Source organism: Mustela nigripes, chromosome 10 (genome assembly GCF_022355385.1).
Source record: "Mustela nigripes isolate SB6536 chromosome 10, MUSNIG.SB6536, whole genome shotgun sequence".
Lineage (NCBI taxonomy): Eukaryota > Metazoa > Chordata > Mammalia > Carnivora > Mustelidae > Mustela > Mustela nigripes.
The window spans coordinates 65,602,865-65,619,863 of NC_081566.1; the positions used below are offsets into that span (position 1 = coordinate 65,602,865).

At 63.2% G+C, this 16,999-nt stretch overlaps 1 protein-coding gene across 1 annotated transcript; it reads right to left on the bottom strand.

Moving 5' to 3' along the window:
• Positions 1–49: 49 nt before the first annotated feature.
• LOC132025872 (uncharacterized) lies at positions 50–15,913 on the bottom strand. The gene is made up of 3 exons (XM_059413688.1): positions 15,648–15,913; positions 2,640–2,867; positions 50–2,202 (listed from the first exon to the last, which is right to left on the bottom strand). The coding sequence occupies exons 1-3, from the start codon at positions 15,813–15,815 to the stop codon at positions 1,807–1,809; spliced, it is 792 nt and encodes a 263-aa protein (XP_059269671.1). The 5' UTR covers positions 15,816–15,913; the 3' UTR covers positions 50–1,806.
• Positions 15,914–16,999: the final 1,086 nt, after the last annotated feature.

Sequence of the window (16,999 nt, forward strand, 5' to 3'; positions counted from 1 at the left end):
GCGGGGGAGGGGCGGCGAGCGGCCCGGGCCGCCCTCCCGCCGCGCCCGGCGTCCCCGCCCCGGCCCCGAGGCGGCTGCCGGCCGGCGGTGCTGACGCAGGTCCTGCGCGTGGGCGGCTGCGCGTGAGGCCGCGAGTGTGTGTGTGTGTGTGTGTGTGTGTGCGCGCGCGGTTGCCGGGGACTCCCCGGCCTCGCGAGCGGGGGTTTCCTCTCCCTGTTGCCAAGGAAACAAACAAGCGCCACAACGCCAGGCCCCGGGGCTGCCGAGGGTCCCCGAGCCGCAGGCCGCCGCGCGCTCCCGGGAGGGGAGGCAGGAGAGGAGCCCCCCAGCCGCCCCCCCAGCCGCCCCTCCAGCCGCGCGTGGGGCTGGAACCGGGGGCCCCGCCGTGGGCTCCGCGGGACGCGCCGCACCCACGGGGCCCGCTACAGCTGTCCCTTCGCGCTCGCCCGGTTGCTGCGCGGAGGCCCTATTTGTGAACGGGACGAAAATCTCTCTTGGACCAAGTGTCGGCGGCTCTGCGGCCACCCGGGCGGGCTCCCTCCCCTCGGCGTGTCTGAGCGGCAGGGTAGATCCTGCAGGTCCCAGCGCCCCCAGCCCCTCTGGGCGCCCTCGGAAGGCGACCCGGGGCCTGCAGCCAGGGGTGTCTACAGGCCCAGTGAACTCCGGCGGGGAGGCTGGTGGTGAATTTTCGGGAGATTTCCTGACGGATGGGGCAGAGCCCTGGGCCCTTTCCCGGAGAAGGGGCTGGGGCTACAGGCCGACATTTGGATGGGCTGGACACGGGAGCTCCGGGAGGGCCCCCAGGGATGGCGACAGGACTGCCTTTGGCCAGAGTTTCATCATTTCATTCCCCAGAAGCCAGAACTCCAGAGCTGGGAGGAGTCTTAGAGCAGTGCACAGGCCAACCCCTCTTTCTCAGACCTGCCTGGGGCCAACTGCCCAGATTCCCTGGTGATACTCTCCGGAGGGCCTGCGCCAGATCAATGCACTGGCCTCCCCGTGCCGGGTGCCGGTAAGCCCAGCTTCCCCAGCGCCCTGAGAGCCTGCCGGGGCCCTGGACCCTGCAGGGTTCTTCGTTACAGGGACAGGGGACAGGAGACCCCTGGAGGAGGTGTAGGGCACCAGGGCATCAGGGCCCTTGCTGGAGGGGGGACAGGATGTACAGGCCGAGGCCGGAGCACCGTCAGGCTGCCCAGGGAGGGGTGGAGGGGGCATCTGTTTCCTCTTGGCCATGGTTCCCTCAGTGCTACCCCCAGAGGAGGTGAAAATGGTGCCGGCTTCCTGAAGAGAAGCTCCCTGGGGATGGTGGATGGAAGACTGATGGGTATTCATCAAAACATCCCACATCCCTTGATCTCTCTCCCCTTGGAGCTTTGGGGACCTGAGCTGAGGCTTAGGGGTGGGGCTGTACTTCCTCTAGAAGCAGAGAGGTGAGGTCCTGGTTCTCAGCACCAAGACTTAGCCCCAGGCGAAGCCAGGCTGGGCTCCCAATAGGATGTGGCGGGGACCTGTCTAGCTCAGGGGTGGGGTCTCACCCAGGTGTCAGGGGTGAGCACAGAAGGCAGGTGGGGATGTAGGGAGAGATGGGAAGGGGCGAAGGAAGGAGACTGGGGAGGGGGGAGGAATGGAGCTTTGAGACAAGCCAGTTGGGGGGGGGGCACACCTTGAGTCCAGGCCAGGGGCCTTTGGAGAGGGGACCTGGACAGAGGAGAGGCCCAGGAATTGAGGAGAGGGCAGCTGCGTGGGCTGACACCGGGTGCTCCAGCCCCACCAGTGGGGCAAATATTTACCCAGCAACAAGGGTTGCTAAGCAGGGAGGCAGGAGGGAGCCCGTAGCTGGAGGCCCTTCCAGGCTCCTCCCTCGCCCTCACAAAAGAACACTCGGAGAGGGTGAGCCAAACCGCTCCCCTCAGCCCTCCCCCCCAACCCCTCCATGCACGCACACGTGTGGCCACTTCTATCCACCCCCAACCCCAAGCCGGCAATAGGCAGGGGTGCGGTGCTGGGCTGGGGGAACTGACTCCCTGGGCTGCCTGGGCTTCCCCGGGGGCTCCCACCTTGCAAAAAGACCCCTCCCCCAGTCGGCTCTTCAGTGGGGATTAGAAAGAGGGGTGCTCTACAGAGTCGGGATCCAGAGAGGGAGGGGGTCCTGAGGGCCTGAGGGACGGAGTCCAGATGTCCGAGTCTGCAGGTTGGGAGGGGCTGAGGAGGGGGCAAGAAGGGGGAAGGAGTGAGTCTGTCAGAGACTGTGAGGGGGCAGGACAGAAAAGAGGGGTCCTCGGGGGCACTCCCTGCTCAGGCCCCGGGCAGAGAAGGGGGAGGGGACAAAGCGGGGGAGGATATGCTCCCGAAGAACCAGATGTGGCCCATGTGACGTGGGCTGTGGCTGGCATGGGCACTGTGGGGACGGGCTATGCAGCCGTGCCAGGACGGCGTAGTCAGAAGCCTGGAGGGAGAGGGAAGGGACAGCTAGTCCAGGACCCCCTGAAGCAGATGGGCGCTTTCCGGGAGGCGGGGAGGGCTCAGGACCAGCAGGGAGGGACTGGCTGTGGCTGAACTCAGGAGTCGGGAGGCAGACGGGGAGTTCTGCCGCCCCTTCCCGGGGCACGGGACAGACACACATTAGGTCTCTTACCCACCTTCTTGGGGTGAGATCTCTGCTCTGCAGGCTTCTCCCTGGGAGTTGGTGGATTCTCACCCCCAGCCACAGGGCCTCTGGAAAGTGGGGTACAGAAGCAGAAGGGAAGGGCACAGAGAGGAAGCTGCTGGGGCAGAGGCGGTTCCTGGAGCCCAGGCTCCCCGGTGTGGACGGTCGTTCTCAAGAGTTGCAGTGTTGGCCAGATGGCTTCAGGCACCATGGGTCCGCCCTGAAATGGGGTATGTGGCGGGCTTACACCCTGCAGTGACAGCAGAGGACAGGCCGAAGCTCCCCCCTGCCCGAGGGACTTCTCTGAGCCCCTCAGAGGCGGCATGGGCCAGTGGGCGAGGGGGCAGGGTCCCAGGAAATGGAGCAGAGCCGAAGGGCTGGGCTGGGTGTAGCGGCCGTTGCGGGGAGACCCTCCAACACAGAACCAGGAACCCCTGGATGGCCAGGCCCAAGCTGGCAACCAGAAGGGTGTTGTTTCCCAAAGTGCCATTGGAAAGTTTGAAAAATACACATGGAAACATGACTCACTGCCCCCTCCCCATGGCCCCCCTTTCCTGGTTTCTGTGATTTTTCTCCCAGGAGTTAATTCAAATCATATTCTCTCAGAAACCAAGTTTAATGAGGGAGGGCAAAGAGCAGGCTGAGGAAGCCCAGGGGCGCTCCGGGAGGGGCCCGGAAGGGAGGGGCCGGGGAAGGGGGCGCTGGGGCTGGGGCGCAGGGACCGTCCTGGAAGCCCCTGGGTGGGGTACCATTCAAGGGGTAGGGGGAGCCTTTCCCAGACCCGCAGCCAAACTGCCCTATGGCCCCGGGTGGCCCCGGCCTAGAGAGCCTGCCTTCTGGGCTCCCCTTTGGAACCCATTCGCCAGGGCCACAACTCAGGCCAGAGGCTGGGAGGAGGCAGCAGGGTCCCTAGAGCTCCCCTTATGCATGGCTCCTGCCCTGTGGGCTGCGGAAGATCCAGGCCAGGCCTGCCCCGACGGGGTGTCTCTGGGCCAGGGATGCCCAGTGTGTCCTGGGAAGGTCAGGGACACGGAGAGGCTGGCTCCGGGCCCCGGGCCCTTCCCTCCAAGCATCCGCACTCCAGGGGCAAGCCCTGGTTTCCACACTCACCATCTCCCCGCTGCCGGCCCCACCCTCGGTGGGTACCGAACAGAGGTCTTCACATCTCCCTCGGCCAGGCAGCCCCCACCGCCTGTAGACCCGATTTTTAGAATCTCTCTCCATCCTGGGTAACTGCTCGGGTTCCCGAGCCAGTCTCCGTGCTCACACCCTTGTCTCGGTGACCTCTTTTCCTCCTCCAGATCATGGCCATGTTTCCAAAACGTAAACCTTGCATGTTTCCATGAGACTTCAAACTATCAGTGTAGCCCGACGGTACTGGGGATGAGGGTCAAACGCGGTGGCCTGGCTTGTGAAGGCCCCCGGGCATCTGGTCCTGGCCTCTGGACCCTAGCAATCCAGACCTCTCTGTTACTTCTAGACCAATCTGCCTGAAGCTGGCACATGCTTTGCCCTCTGACCAACTCCTCATCGCCCCCCCCCCCCCAGCGCAGCTAAAAGTGCCACTGAGGCTGGGCTAGGCGCCCTGGCTAAGCCCCCAGCATCTCTCGGCACACACAGTGATGCTGTCCGTGGATGCCTCTGTCTCTCTCCCCGGTTAAGGAGCTCCTTGAGGAGGGCTGGGTGGTCTCCCTTCCCATCTCTGATCTCCAGGCCTTGGCTAAGTGCTTGGAGCCCAGACAGAGCTCTGCCCACACTCAGCGGCTCAGGGGCCCGAAACCTCCAAGTGCTCAAGCCCTCTGCTTTTTCCGCACACCCACTCTTGCCAGCGCCTTCCTTGGAGGAGCCCTGCGTGCGCTCTCTCTAGGAACTTTCCATTCATGGGGTAATGGGATTCCAAGCAGGAGCTAGAAGAGGTCGGCCCCCGGAACCTACTGGTCTGATGGTTTGGCCTCACCTCCGCAGGAGCTCCCTGTGTAAAGGAGATGCTAGGTACACGCCAGTGCCAGGCCCTCAATACGTGTTTATTGCGCAAGGAACAATATAATCGCCTCCCTTCATAGCAGGCTCTGTCACTAGCTAAACAGTGTCTCCAGGCGGCCCTGGGAGGCGAACACAGTGGGGTTATTACTCTCACCTTATAGAGGAGGACTCTGTCCAGGTGAGCGGGCGGGACCTGCTTCCAGGGGCGCACAGGTGGTGACCCAGGGCCACGCAGCCATCAGGGCCCTGAGCTGCTGCTGGGCAGGGGGGTGGGGGGCGGGGGCTTTTATTTGAGAGTGTTTCGGGGGTCAGGGCGTGGGGGAGGCACCCTTCTATCCGGTGGGCTCAAGCCTCACCGGGCGTCACGATCACTCGGGAGAGGGGCTTTCAGAAGCACCCATTCCCAAAGTCTCAGATGTTTTGACTCCATGCTCGGTCCGGCGTGGGACCCGGGCATTTTTCAGTCTGCCGTCTTACACTAGGCAGCTGAGGTCTGGGATTGGGGTGTGACAGTCACTACTTACTCTGGGGCCCCCCAAGCCAGGCCCTGTTATGAGTGGCATGGGTTCGCTATCCATCCACTATCTGCCCCTCAGCCTTCCCCTTTGAGGGGTGGAAGGTTATTATAAGCTCCATTTTATTTTATCTTATTCTATTCTATTTTTTTAAAGTTCCATTTTGGGGGTATTTCGGTGTTTCAGTCAGTTAAGCATCTGCCTTCGGCTCAGGGCTGGATCTCGGGGTCCTGGGATCGAGCCCCACATAGGGCTCCCTGCTCAGTGGGGAGTCTGCTTCTCCTTCTCCCTCTGCCCTTCCTCCACCCCGCCCCCCGGCTTGTGCTCTCTGTCTCTCTCTCAGATAAAGAAATTAAATCTTTTTTTAAAAAATAAAACATTTAAAAAAGATTTTATTTTTAAGTAATCTCTACACCCAAAGTGGGGCTTGAACTCATTACCCCAAGATCAAAAGTCGCACACTCTACCGACTGAGCCGGGTGGGCGCCCCATCCGCTGCGTTTTCAAGGTAAGAAAACAGAGCACAAAGGGTCCAAGGTCATAGTAAATGGTGGCGCTGGAGTTCAAACCCCTTGGAAGCCAGCCACCTGGCTACCAAACCCACACCTCCAACCTCGACCCCATAGCTGTCCACCCCAAAGCTGCAGAGGAGCCGGGCCGGGGTGGGGATGGTCCAGGCCCAGATCTTACATCTCCTCTGGGCAGAAAAACCAGACAGCCCCTGAGAGTGAGGAAACTGAAGCCAGAGAAGCCACAGAACAGCGAGGCCTCAAGGCTCCTGGCCGGCCCTAGGCTCACAGGAGCAGAAGGGGCTGGGCGCGGGGCGACTTCCCCAGGGGGCCATCTGCCTCCCTCCCTTCCAGAAGGGGAGCCCTGACCAATCCCGGCTGAGGTGTCACCCTCCCTGTGCTAAGCGATGCAGCCTCCTAATTGCTGATCACAAGGAGGCAATCAAGTCCAATTAGGGAGGGAGAGCTAATTAGTGCTCAGCTTCCCACAGCCTCTGGGCACCCCCCTGGGGTCCGCAGCGACCTGCCGTCCACCCCCAACCCCAGGGGAGGGGACAGCTGTTCTTGCTGAGCGAGGCAGAAATTCATACTCTTCCTTGCTTTCCTGGGGGTCAAGGGTCAGCACTGGGCTTCTCCCCGACTCTCCACTGCAGGGCAGCTGTCTCCCAGCCCTGCAGGACATGACTTGCCTTCCCTGGCAGTCAAGAACCTTCCCGTCACCCGTAATTCTTAAGTACTTGCCCGCCCTCTCACCCATCCTCCCGGCAACCCGGAGGCGGGCTAGCCCCGGGGCTCAGAGAGGGTAGGAGGGCGAGAGACCACACAGTCCTCGGTGACCCCAGACCTTGACACCCCTGCCACGCGCTGCCAAACGGGGTCTTTCCCATGATCTCCCCTCCACCACTCCCGGGGTCACGTGGCAGGTGGGGCGCGACCTGCGCCCGTTCTTCCCACGTGTGACCCCTCGCCCTGGCACCCCAGCTCGTCCACCCGCTCCTCTCCCTTCATCCCCCTGACCCGGTTCTGAGAACCTGGGGCCAAATTCAAGAATATTCTCCCTGGGATCAGAGAATGTAGAGTCAGGAGTTAGGGGAATTCGTTTTCTCTTCTACTAGTTCACTGTGACCTTGGAAAACTCGTGCTTCTTCTACAGGCTTCTGTTTTCTTTGTGCAAGACCAGGAGGACGGATTGGAAGGGTCCCCAGGCGCCTGCCGTCTCTGTCTCTTCCGAGGCAGGGGCGGAGATGGGGAAGCGCTGGGCTTCCCGCTTGCGTGCCATCACCAAGGGCCCCGCGGTGGGGGGGGGACCTCTTTCATACTGAGTTTGGGGGCCCCCACGCCTTATCAAGAACGAAACTGTCCCGCCAGCAGCAGAGAGATGGGCCCCAGCAATAGCGAGTGTGGGGAATGGGGGAAGGCACAGACGATGCATCCCCCCCCACTCTCTCTCTCTCCCGCCCCCAGGACCAGGCGACAGGGAAAGTGATGCGGGATGCTGGCTGCACCGGACTTGGGGACCGCCTTCTTGGGCTTGGCGGAGAGGGAGGGCGGCCGAGGCGGATGGGGACCCCTCCCATCTCGTCCCGGGCCTTAGCCACACCCGAACTCGCATGCCCCCGCCTCTGGGTCTCCACCAGCGTGGCCGAGTCCCACTGGCCCGGGTTCCAGTCCTGGCTCTGCCACTCCCGTCCTGCCCCTCGTCCCGGCCAGGGTGACTGTCTCCCCGTCTGTAAAATGGGGTCTCGGTTCCGCACCGCGCGCCCCGCACTGCCCAGGCCCGGGCCGGGGGCGCGAGCCGAGCGCGGGGCAGGAGCACCAGGCGCGGCCGCCGCAGACCCAGGCCTTCCGCGACCGCCGCCCCTTCCTGTGGTGAATCACTGCTCCCGGCCTGCGACCCAGGAGTCCCCGGCTGGCCGCAAACACCGCGTCGCCATGGAAACCGGGCCTCCCCGCCGCCCGCGACGGGTTGGACCCCGTGGCCCCCGCGCAGCCCAGTCGGGCCCCTGGCGCTGGGCTCTGACTCACTGCGCGGCTCCCGCTTCCTGCCCCCGCGCCAGGCTCTGCGCCCCGAGCCCCGCAGCCCTCACGCCCTCCGCGCCCAGTTAGCCCCGCGGACACCTCTGTCCCTGCGCCCGGCCGGGACCTGCCCCTCCCGTCCGTCGCGGACTCCCGCGGGGCAGGGAGGTGGCCGGGGACCGAGCCCCGCGGGCGCTGGCGCCACCTGCCGGCCCCGCAGCGGATGGCGGGTCCGGGGCCCCAAGCGGGGAGGGGCTAGTCCTCCCCGGACGGCCAGTGCCCCCTCCTTCCTCCACCTCCTCCTCTGTATTCTGCACCTGTGCCCCAAAGGCTTAGGGCCGTCGAGGAATAAGCAGTGAAATTTTGAGCGGCCAGGGCGGGGGCATGCTGGGGTGGGGGTGGCAGCTCAGGGTGCCCGAGGGCAGAGAACCAGCACCCGAGCCAGCCCGCAGCGCCAGAGCAGGTCTCCTGGAGGAAGGGATGATGCATGTGAGTCCGAACATTTATTAAGCACTTGCTGTGTGCACTGAGGCCTGTGAGTTTACACACGTCTTCCCACGGATCACACAACAATCCTGACAGGTAACTGCAGCTGTTACCTTCATTTTATAGGTGGGGAAACAGGTTCCGAGAGAGAAGGAATTTGCAGAGGGCCTGCAGGTGGTGACGGCAGCCCCACCGACCGCTGCCCGCCCACCCGGGCCGGAGGACAGCCACGCCCGGCTTCTGCTGCACCAGCTGGGCAGAAGTGTGGGACCCAGGAGAGGCCTGCCGCTTGCTCGGGAGCCGCGGGCCTGGAATGCTGGAGGAGAGCCAGAAAAGGAGCAGCCGGGGAGGGTGGGACTGGCAGGGTCGGAGGTCAGAGGTCGCGCAAGAGGAAAAAGGGAGCCTGGACCAGTCAGTGTGGGTGGGAAGGTGGGGAGGGCCGTGCAGTCCGCTGGGGGCCCTGGTCCGGAGGGGTCTGCGAGACCCCCGGAGGGGTCTGAGGGGAGAGTACGGAAGTGGCCCCGCGTATGGCCAGAAGGACCCCAAGCAGCCAGGTGTCACTGTCCACACCTTGGGGCTGGACACAAGAGGTGACCGGGGGGTGCTGGGGATGCGATGAGAGTGGGGAGCAGCCCGAGCGCCCCCCCAGCTCCTGACAGGGGCCCTTGTGCAAGAACGCTGGAGCCGGCCAGTGTGGTGGAGGCGGGGGGGCCCAAGCCTGTCCACCGGCGGTGCTGATGCTGAGTGGAGGTGACCCCCCCAGCCCACCGTCCACACCAGAATCAACCGCGGCCAGGGAATGTAGACCATGGCAACCGGCCGTTGTCGCAGACCAGGGCTCTGATTAACCTGAACAAGCACATCTTCGTTCTATGTTCTCCTGCCGCCACTCTTCAGAAAGGGAAACTGAGGCCCAACAAGAAGAGGCTGACTTGTTCAGTATCATGTTCTTCCTTTTATTCACTCAGTCATTCACTCAACAAACCTTGACCATGGGCCCCCCCGCATGAGGTTTGGAGAGACAATCCTCGTGTGGGGGTTCAGTCTCTGTGGCCTCCTGAACACGGAAACGGGCTCTGACCGAGCTCTACGCTGACCGAGTGCTAGAGGAGGGGCCCGCTGACATGCTCAGCGTGGTCAGGAAGGCATCCTGGAGGATGTGACTCCTGAACTCAGCTCTGAAGGACGAGTCAGGGAGACAGGGCTCCGGGCACAGGGAGCGGATGGGGCCTGGCAGGAGCACAGGACTCGTGGACGCTCGGCACTCTTGTGGCCTACACCATGCAAGTGACGGAGGGGGTGATGACAAGCACGCCCACTTCCCAAATAGCTGACACTGACCGGGCACCTGCTGGGTGCTGGGCACCTTGGACCTGGGAAGGAGGACCGGACTAGATCCCGTTCCTGGGCTCAAAGAGCGCCCAGTGGACTGGGGAGACAGAAACATAAAGAGATGGTTACAGTCCAGGGTAGCAACGGGTAAGGGAGATTTCCCAGGGAAACTGTCATAGAGGGGACCTGCGAGGTGCACCAGCAGTAGACGGGGGAAGGGTCAGGGAACCCCTGACGGGTCAGCGCAGGGCACAGCTGGGCGCTGAGCAGGACAGGGTGTGCTCCGAGCCCTGAAGGAAGGCCGGTGTGGCCGGAGCGGAGAAGGGGCTGGAGGACAGAGTCCACGGAACCGAAGGGCATTCTAAACCGCACGGAGGAGTCTGGTCTCCAATCTAATGGCAGCAGGGAGCTAATGCAGGGTTTTAAGAAGGGAGTTTCACGGCCCTGCTGGTTTTGGAAATGGCCTCTCTGGCCACGGTGCCGGAATGGAGCTGGCGGGGAGGGCATGGAGGCGGCTGGGAGGAGCCTGCAGCCCTCATCGGGAGGGGGCAGCAGGGACAGCGAGCCCATAGGCTTGGGAAGTGTCCAGAGGTGTAGCTGGGGGGTCCAGCTGATGGGCTGGATGGGAGTAAGTTATGGAAAGGCAGGAATCATACGACTCCTGTTCCTGGCTTGAACCACCAGGTGGGCGGTGATCCATCTCCCGGAAGGAAGCGGGAGCTGGGGGGGGGGGGGCAGGTCCGGACTACAGAGGCAGAGGCAGACCCAGTTCTCCCAGCCCAGGACTCCTGTTTCCCCCAGGGGGGCTGCTGGAGGAAGCCTGCAGGCCCGGGGACAGAGGAAGGGGATGGGGACGGAGCGGGCGGGAGGAAAAGGAACAGCCATCTCACACCTTTCTACCCCACATTCGGCTTCAGTGGTCTTCATAGCGACCACCACTACCAGAGATGACATGATGACCTTGTCTACTGTCTGTGTCCGCTCCCGCCCAGACTACCAGCTCCCCGGGAGTCTCATCCACTGCCTTGTTCAGTGCTGCGTCTCCAGGGCCTGCTGCAGCGCCTGACCCAGCGAGAGTTCAGCACCCGTCCACGGGATAAAAGCAATTACCTCTTACTCTCGTCCCTCCCCTTCAGACCCAGGTCAGTTGAAGTCCAGTGTCGGTTTCCTCAGCCTGTCCCCTGAACAGTGTGTCCCGGGGACTCGGGAGGGCAGCTGGACACGAAGGCAGTTTGAAGCAGCTGGAGGGGGCTCGGGATGACCTGAGCAGCTGATGTGGCCGTGGGCGTGCCCAGCCTCTGCGCCCGGGTTTTCACCTGGAGTCGGGAACACACTGGTCTCCCATGTGTGGGGTGTCCAGCCCGCCAAGGGCAAGGTGGAAACTCCGGGTGACCCCTGAGGAGGCAGGGTTGGGCACAGAGCCCTGGCAGGCAGGGAAGAAACACCTGGACCCTAAAGTCCAGTCCAGGCTGGAGCCGCTCCCAGCTGTCGGCCTGCAGCGCCACCTCGTGGTCGACGCTCCCAGACGTTGGTCCTCCACCTGTGATCCACGCCAGGGGGCCACCTGCCCCACCAGCAGGCTTCCCTGGGCACCTGTGGCACCAAACGCCAGTCGTCCCTCCAGCCCTCTCCCTTCACAGTGACCTCACTCATGTGTCAGGGACTCCAGAGCCACTCGGTCCAGGAAGCCTCTCCAAACTGCTCCCGGTTCAGTGGTCACCCCCTGCCTCCAGACACGCACTGGGTGTCACTGTTTTCCCTCCAGGGTCCTAAGCTCTGCAGTCAGAAAGATCTAGCACCCAACGCCGGAGGGCACTTACCAGCTGGGTGACCTGCGCTAGTTACTTAACCTCTCTGAGCCATAGGTCCCTAATGTGAAGCCGAGGCGGCATGTCTAGTCTCACGGAGTTGTGAAGAGGATGAAGTCAGATGGAGTCTAAAGGCCAAGACAACAGCAGGGCCAGCAACAGGCGCTCAGGAAATGGCCAAGTCCCTCCTCACCCCTCCCCCGACTTCCGCTTCCCTTTCCTAAAAAAGACAGCACGATGGAACAGAAAGCATAAGAGTCACAGGGCCTGGCTTCTCCTCTGTAAACTGAGGCCATTAGGGGTGCCTGGGGGGCTCCGTCGGTTGAGCGTCTGCCTTCGGCTCCGGTCATGGCCACGGTCGCAGGGTCCTGGGGTCGAGCCCCGCGTCAGGCTCCCTACTCCTCCCTCTCCCTCCACTCCTCTCCTGGCTCATGTTCTCTCTCTCTCTAGCTCAACTCTCTTAAATACAAATCTTTTAAAAATATATTAAATTAAATTTTTAGAAAACTTTAAAAATGAAATGAGGCTATTAGATAACTGATGAACGTGTTCCAATGCTCATTCATTCATTCACTCCACTTCTATTTCCCCGAGGACACTCTCTGCAACCAGCACGTGGCTTGTATCTGCTAATTCACCTGGGGCGGGCTGTGTCTTGAGGGTCAGGATCCCCTTCAGTTTCTAGCTCGGCACCTGGCACAGAGAGGGTGCTGGAAAAGTCCCTTCTCGATGACCCGGCAAGGGCGTGTCTACGGCCTTCACCTCCCTGCCCCGAGAGAGCACCCAGCCCAGGCTGGCACCACGCGCCCCTCCCCCTCCCCAGCCCGAAACCAGAGCTGGCGCCACTGGGTGAGGAATCTGGGGACCAACTGTCACAGCTCCAGTATCACCCGCCTCCCGGACGCCGGGGTCCAGCCCTGAGTCCCGGAGAGGCCCTGTCAGCCAGCTGTCCTGGGGGACCCTGGCTCCCCCTCAGCCCCTCTGAGCTGCTCTCCCTAGGGAAATAAGAGAGCAGGGGACCTGCTGGGGGTGGGGTGCTGGAGTGGGCCTAGGGGAAGGGCAGTGGCATCTGTCCGGGTCCAAACCTCAGACCCGGCTTCAGAGCCCCTGGAGACCAGTGCAGAACAGCAGGAGGACCTGTAGTGGCGTCCTTGCTCCTCTGCCTCTGTAGCCCTCTGAGTCCAAAAGACCGTTTGCCCCCCCACACCTAATCGTCTTTGGCCACGTTCTCTGGGTCACATAGGCTAGTTTCGTGGCTTGCTGCAGGCAGAGATCAAACCTGATCTTTCTTTTGTGTGTCCTACAGAAATTTACTTAATACATCCTCATTGAAATTAATGAGCTCGCGTGTTCCACCAACCGAGAGCAAACGGGCTGCCGTCTCGGCAGGAGACACGGTGCTGGATAGCAGTGTGGACTTCCCCCAGGGAGGGCCCACCAGCTCTGTGGGGCAGCCTTGACGACAGCCTCCTGTGTCCCCTCCCTCCCTAGGGGCTCTGAGAATAGCACACAGGAGGGGCAGGTGCTAGATGTGTGCCCCATCCCTTGGTGCTTGCAGAGGTGACGATACAAGGTTGGCTCAGAAAAGAGAAGGGACCCGGCTCCACACCCAGACAAGCACGGCCTCTGACCCACAGCCCCCACACAAGCTCTGGGTTCTGTGTTCACACGTGTGGACATGCGGACACCCACGCGAGCACCCAGACACACCTGCACACAGACACACACTGCACAGGCAGCCTGCGCAACAACTCCACGGGGTCCTTTGTTCCTGGGCCGGAGGCTAGCAGGCCGGCCCGCGCGTGCTCTCGCGCACCAGAGCCTCAGAGTTTGCCTGCATTCCAGGACTCATGGCAATTATTTCTGGAATTCTGTGCTGGTGGTTTGGGGTCATCTCCTCCCTGCAAAGCCAGATCTAGAACTGGCTCCAGGGGACCCAGGGTGGGTCGGAATCTCCTGCAGCGCCTCGCACACCCGAGTCAGCTGGGAGAATGAATGGGTGAGAATGGATCCTCGAGGACCGCAATCTCGCTAAAGGCGCGCAAGGGGGGTGCAGCCGGGCTGAGCACTGACAACGACCCAAGGCCCAGGAGGAGCCCAGCGCTGTGCTGGGACTTATTTTTCCATTTCAGAGATGAGGAAACCAGGGCTCAGCCGGAAATGATGGCCCAAGGGGCAGACGCAAGAGGCCTGTGTGCCCCCTGGTTCTGCCCCAGACGCCCGGGAAGCCTCGAAGTGCGGTTTAGTCAACACGCCCTCCCTGGGCTTCGGGCCTGGGCAGCGCGGGGGGCCGGGCACTGGGGTGCCGGGGCAGGGGGTGGGGTGGGAGACGATGACAAAGAGAAGAGAGAGACTTGTGCTCCAAGGCCCTGAAGTGGAGGGATCTGCCGCCCACACACCTTTCTGGCCGGAAGGCAGACGGTGAGGGGTGGGGTAGGGTGGGCATAACCAGCTCTTTCCAAGCAAAATGGCTCAAGGAAGGGCCTGGGCTTTAATTCTGGATCAGGCCTGCAGACAGGAGGAGGAAGAGGAGGGCCGGTGCGCAGAAACCTAGCTTGGCCAACACAAGTGTCAGAGGAAGAGGGGAGCCCCCTGAACAAAGGACATTTGCCTGCGGGACAGCCGGAGAAGGGCTCACGGAACTGTCCCAGGGAACCTGGCTCCTAGGAGCCCGCCCCTGGGCTCCTCGGCCGCCTGGGCAGCCTGGCCGTCCCCACCCTGCGTGGACATGCCCCAGTCTATAGGCAGGCGCGCCCCCATGCCACAGGTCCACATGCGCTCACACCCCCATAGCCTGTCCTCCAGACACACAGCTTCACGTCTGCCTCTCCCAGCCCCAGCCTCAGGTGTGGGTCTGGAGCCTCAGCGGGACCCGAGGATGGACGCGGGGTGCATGAACACATCCAAGGGGCTGATTTGTCTTTGTTGGATGTGTGAGGTGGGCCCCACAGGGACCTCCATCTCCCCTACCCGGCTCCTTAATCTACCCCTTCCCGTTCAGCAGCTGCCCCCTCCCCACTCACACACACTTGTTTCTGTCCTTTGTTTGCCAAATCCCCAAGGCTTCTTTGGTCATTAACCTCCTGCTTTAATTAGCTTAGTAGAGAGGAAGGGGGAATCAGGGCAAATTCAGGGCTGGGTGTCAAGGGGGACTCTTGTTTCGGTGGGGACAGGAAGGCTCAGACCAGCTGGTGACAAAAATGCCTGGCTCACAGTAAGTCCCATGGAGCTGGCTGCTATTTCTCTTAAGGTGAAAACCAGTCACCCAGGCCGCAGAGTAGGAGCCACCCCCCCCCAGGTGAGAGCCTCCAGTCCCCAGGGGCACAGGTTCCCCAATCCCTGTTCCTGGGGCAGAGGGACCAGGGACAAGAACCCACCTCTCCACCCCCTCTCCCACTCAAGCCATAAAGCTTGTTAATGTTACGTGACCTCCCCCATCCAGGGGGAACCCCTGCCCAACGCTGGGGCCCTCCAGGGGCTCCTCGCAGTCTCCCCTCCCCTGAGCTGAGCGGGAGTGGGAGCCCGGCAGGGTGCCAACCCCTCCCGAGACCCTCCAGGGTCCCCACCCTCCCCATGGTGCTCAAACCCACTCTTCCCAAGAACCGGCTTAGTGAGCTGGGCTGCACAGCTGGCCCTGGTGGCCTCACAGTGCGGCCTCTGTGAGGCCACCTCCTTGGCTCCCTGCCTCCAGGCAGGACTTTACCTCACAAACCAGTTTAGATGTTTGGTTTCCAAGGCGCCCAGAAAAGGACACCTTGTCACGGGAGGCTCACCCACCCATTCCCAAACAGTTATTTTGGGAAATTCTCCTTAAAGCCCAGCGTCCAGGCCTCAGGCTGCAGCGCCTTCCTCCGTGGTCGCGGAACCCGGCATGAGAAGGGCGACAAAAGAGAGGCTGGAGGTCCGGGGGATGGGGAGGAGGGCAGGAGACACCGCATCACACTCCGACTTCCCCAACTCCCTCCAGAAGTACCCAACTGTCCAATTCATGCCTCAAAAACTTATTTTTTACTCTCACCAAATGTCCAGAGTCAAAGGAGCTGCAGTAATGGGTTTTCAGTGGCGGGGGTGGGGGGGGGGGGCGCGTGGAATGATGGTGGAGGCCAAAGAGCAGACCCCCCCAAGCCCCCAGCCGTCCGCGGGGCGCGGGCCTGAAGCAAGTTTGGGTCCCGAGTCGACCCCGTCTCCCCTCCCTCCTCCTGCCGAGCCCTGCGCTCAGGGCTCTCCCCCGAAACCGTTCAGTCCCATCTTGCCTTTAAGACTCCCCCTGCCTCCCCGCTCCCGGCGCCCGCCCATCCTCCACAGTCCGCCCGCTCCCCTCTGCCGCTCGGAAGGACGAGAACTAACTCACCTCCCAGTCGGTGCCGCTCAGATCTCCGAGACTGGGGGGCGGGAGGGCATGGGGGGCGGCCTGCCGCTCGGTGGGGAGCGCACCCGGTCTTTTGCCAGGGGGTCCCGCCCTCCAGCCCCGCAGCCCATCCTGGCCTCCACCGCGCGCACGGCCCGGCGGCGCCCGCATCGCGCTGCGGGCTTTGTCTGCTCTGCGGAGAGGCTGTCCCCGCGGCCCGCAGCCGGGACGACTCCGGGGGAGGGAGGGGCGGGGAGGCCGCGCGCGGGGAGGGGGCGAGGCCGGGGAGGGGGCCGCCGCGACCCGGCCGGGCTGCTCCCGCCCCTCGCCCCCTCATTACCATAAGAAGGGGGGACCCGGGCCGGCCGGGCGGGGGCGGGGTGGGGGTGGGGGTAGGGGTGGCGGTGGGGGGGTGGGATCCCGTCTGGGGAGGGGGCGCTCCGCTAGCCTTTTCCAACCCGCTCCGTTTCCGTCCCCCGCGCCCGCCCCTCGGAGAAATTAGGGACCTCGCCTTCCACCCCGCCCCCCCGCCCCCCCCGCTTCGCCTCCGAGCGGGGCTAGAGACCGAAGGCACGTCCCCATCCTCCGCGGGGCTGGCAGCCCGAGCCCGCGCCCCCGAGGGCGGGAAACTACAACTCCCGGCATGCCCCGGGCGCCCCCGCGGCCCCCCCGCAGTTCCATGCTGCTCCATCCAGTTCATTTAAAACAAAAGAGTTTGAGCGCTGGAAGGGGCTGGGCTCGACTGGGGGCCACTGGGCGCCGCTCCCGGACCGGGGCTTGGTGCGGGAGCCCGAGAGGGGCGTCTGGACGGCGGGGTCTAGAGCCGCCCGGGTCGGAGGCGGGAGGGGTGGGGGCAGAGATCCCGCAGCCCCCCGCCCCCCGTCACCCCCGAGAGGAAAGGAGAGCTGCTTCCTCGGTTTTGCTTCTCTTTCCCCCCACCCCCACCCCGGGGGCTGGGGCGAGGGGAGTCGGGTTACAGGGTGTTTGGGGAGGGGGGCTTAGGGGGAGGGTCTATCTTTCTATCTCGCTTTCTTCCCCCCTCCCCAGTTCTTTGTTCCCCCCTCCCCACACGCCCCCCTCCTCTCCCCTCCCCTCCTCGCTCCTCTTTTCCCTTCCACCACCTCTCTCCCTCTCTCCCCCAGCTTTTGTTTCGCCATGCCTAGTCTAGTGGTATCTGGAATAATGGAAAGAAATGGGGGCTTTGGAGAACTAGGATGTTTCGGGGGAAGCGCTAAGGACCGAGGGTTGCTGGAAGACGAGCGCGCCCTTCAGCTGGCTCTCGATCAGCTCTGCCTCCTGGGTTTGGGGGAGCCCCCCGCCCCCACGGCGGGCGAGGACGGGGGAGGTGGGGGGGG

Bases quoted from the DNA above. Each gene is read 5' to 3' on its own strand.
- LOC132025872 (XM_059413688.1), bottom strand. From the start codon at position 15,815: ATGCGGGCGCCGCCGGGCCGTGCGCGCGGTGGAGGCCAGGATGGGCTG. The intron at 2,868-15,647 runs GTGAGTTAGTTC...ACCCCATTTCAG, and splicing joins TGAGCGGCACCGACTGGGAG to GGCGGACCCATGGTGCCTGA. The intron at 2,203-2,639 runs GTGGGTAAGAGA...CCCCCTCCTCAG, and splicing joins AGAGATCTCACCCCAAGAAG to CCCCTCCCAACCTGCAGACT.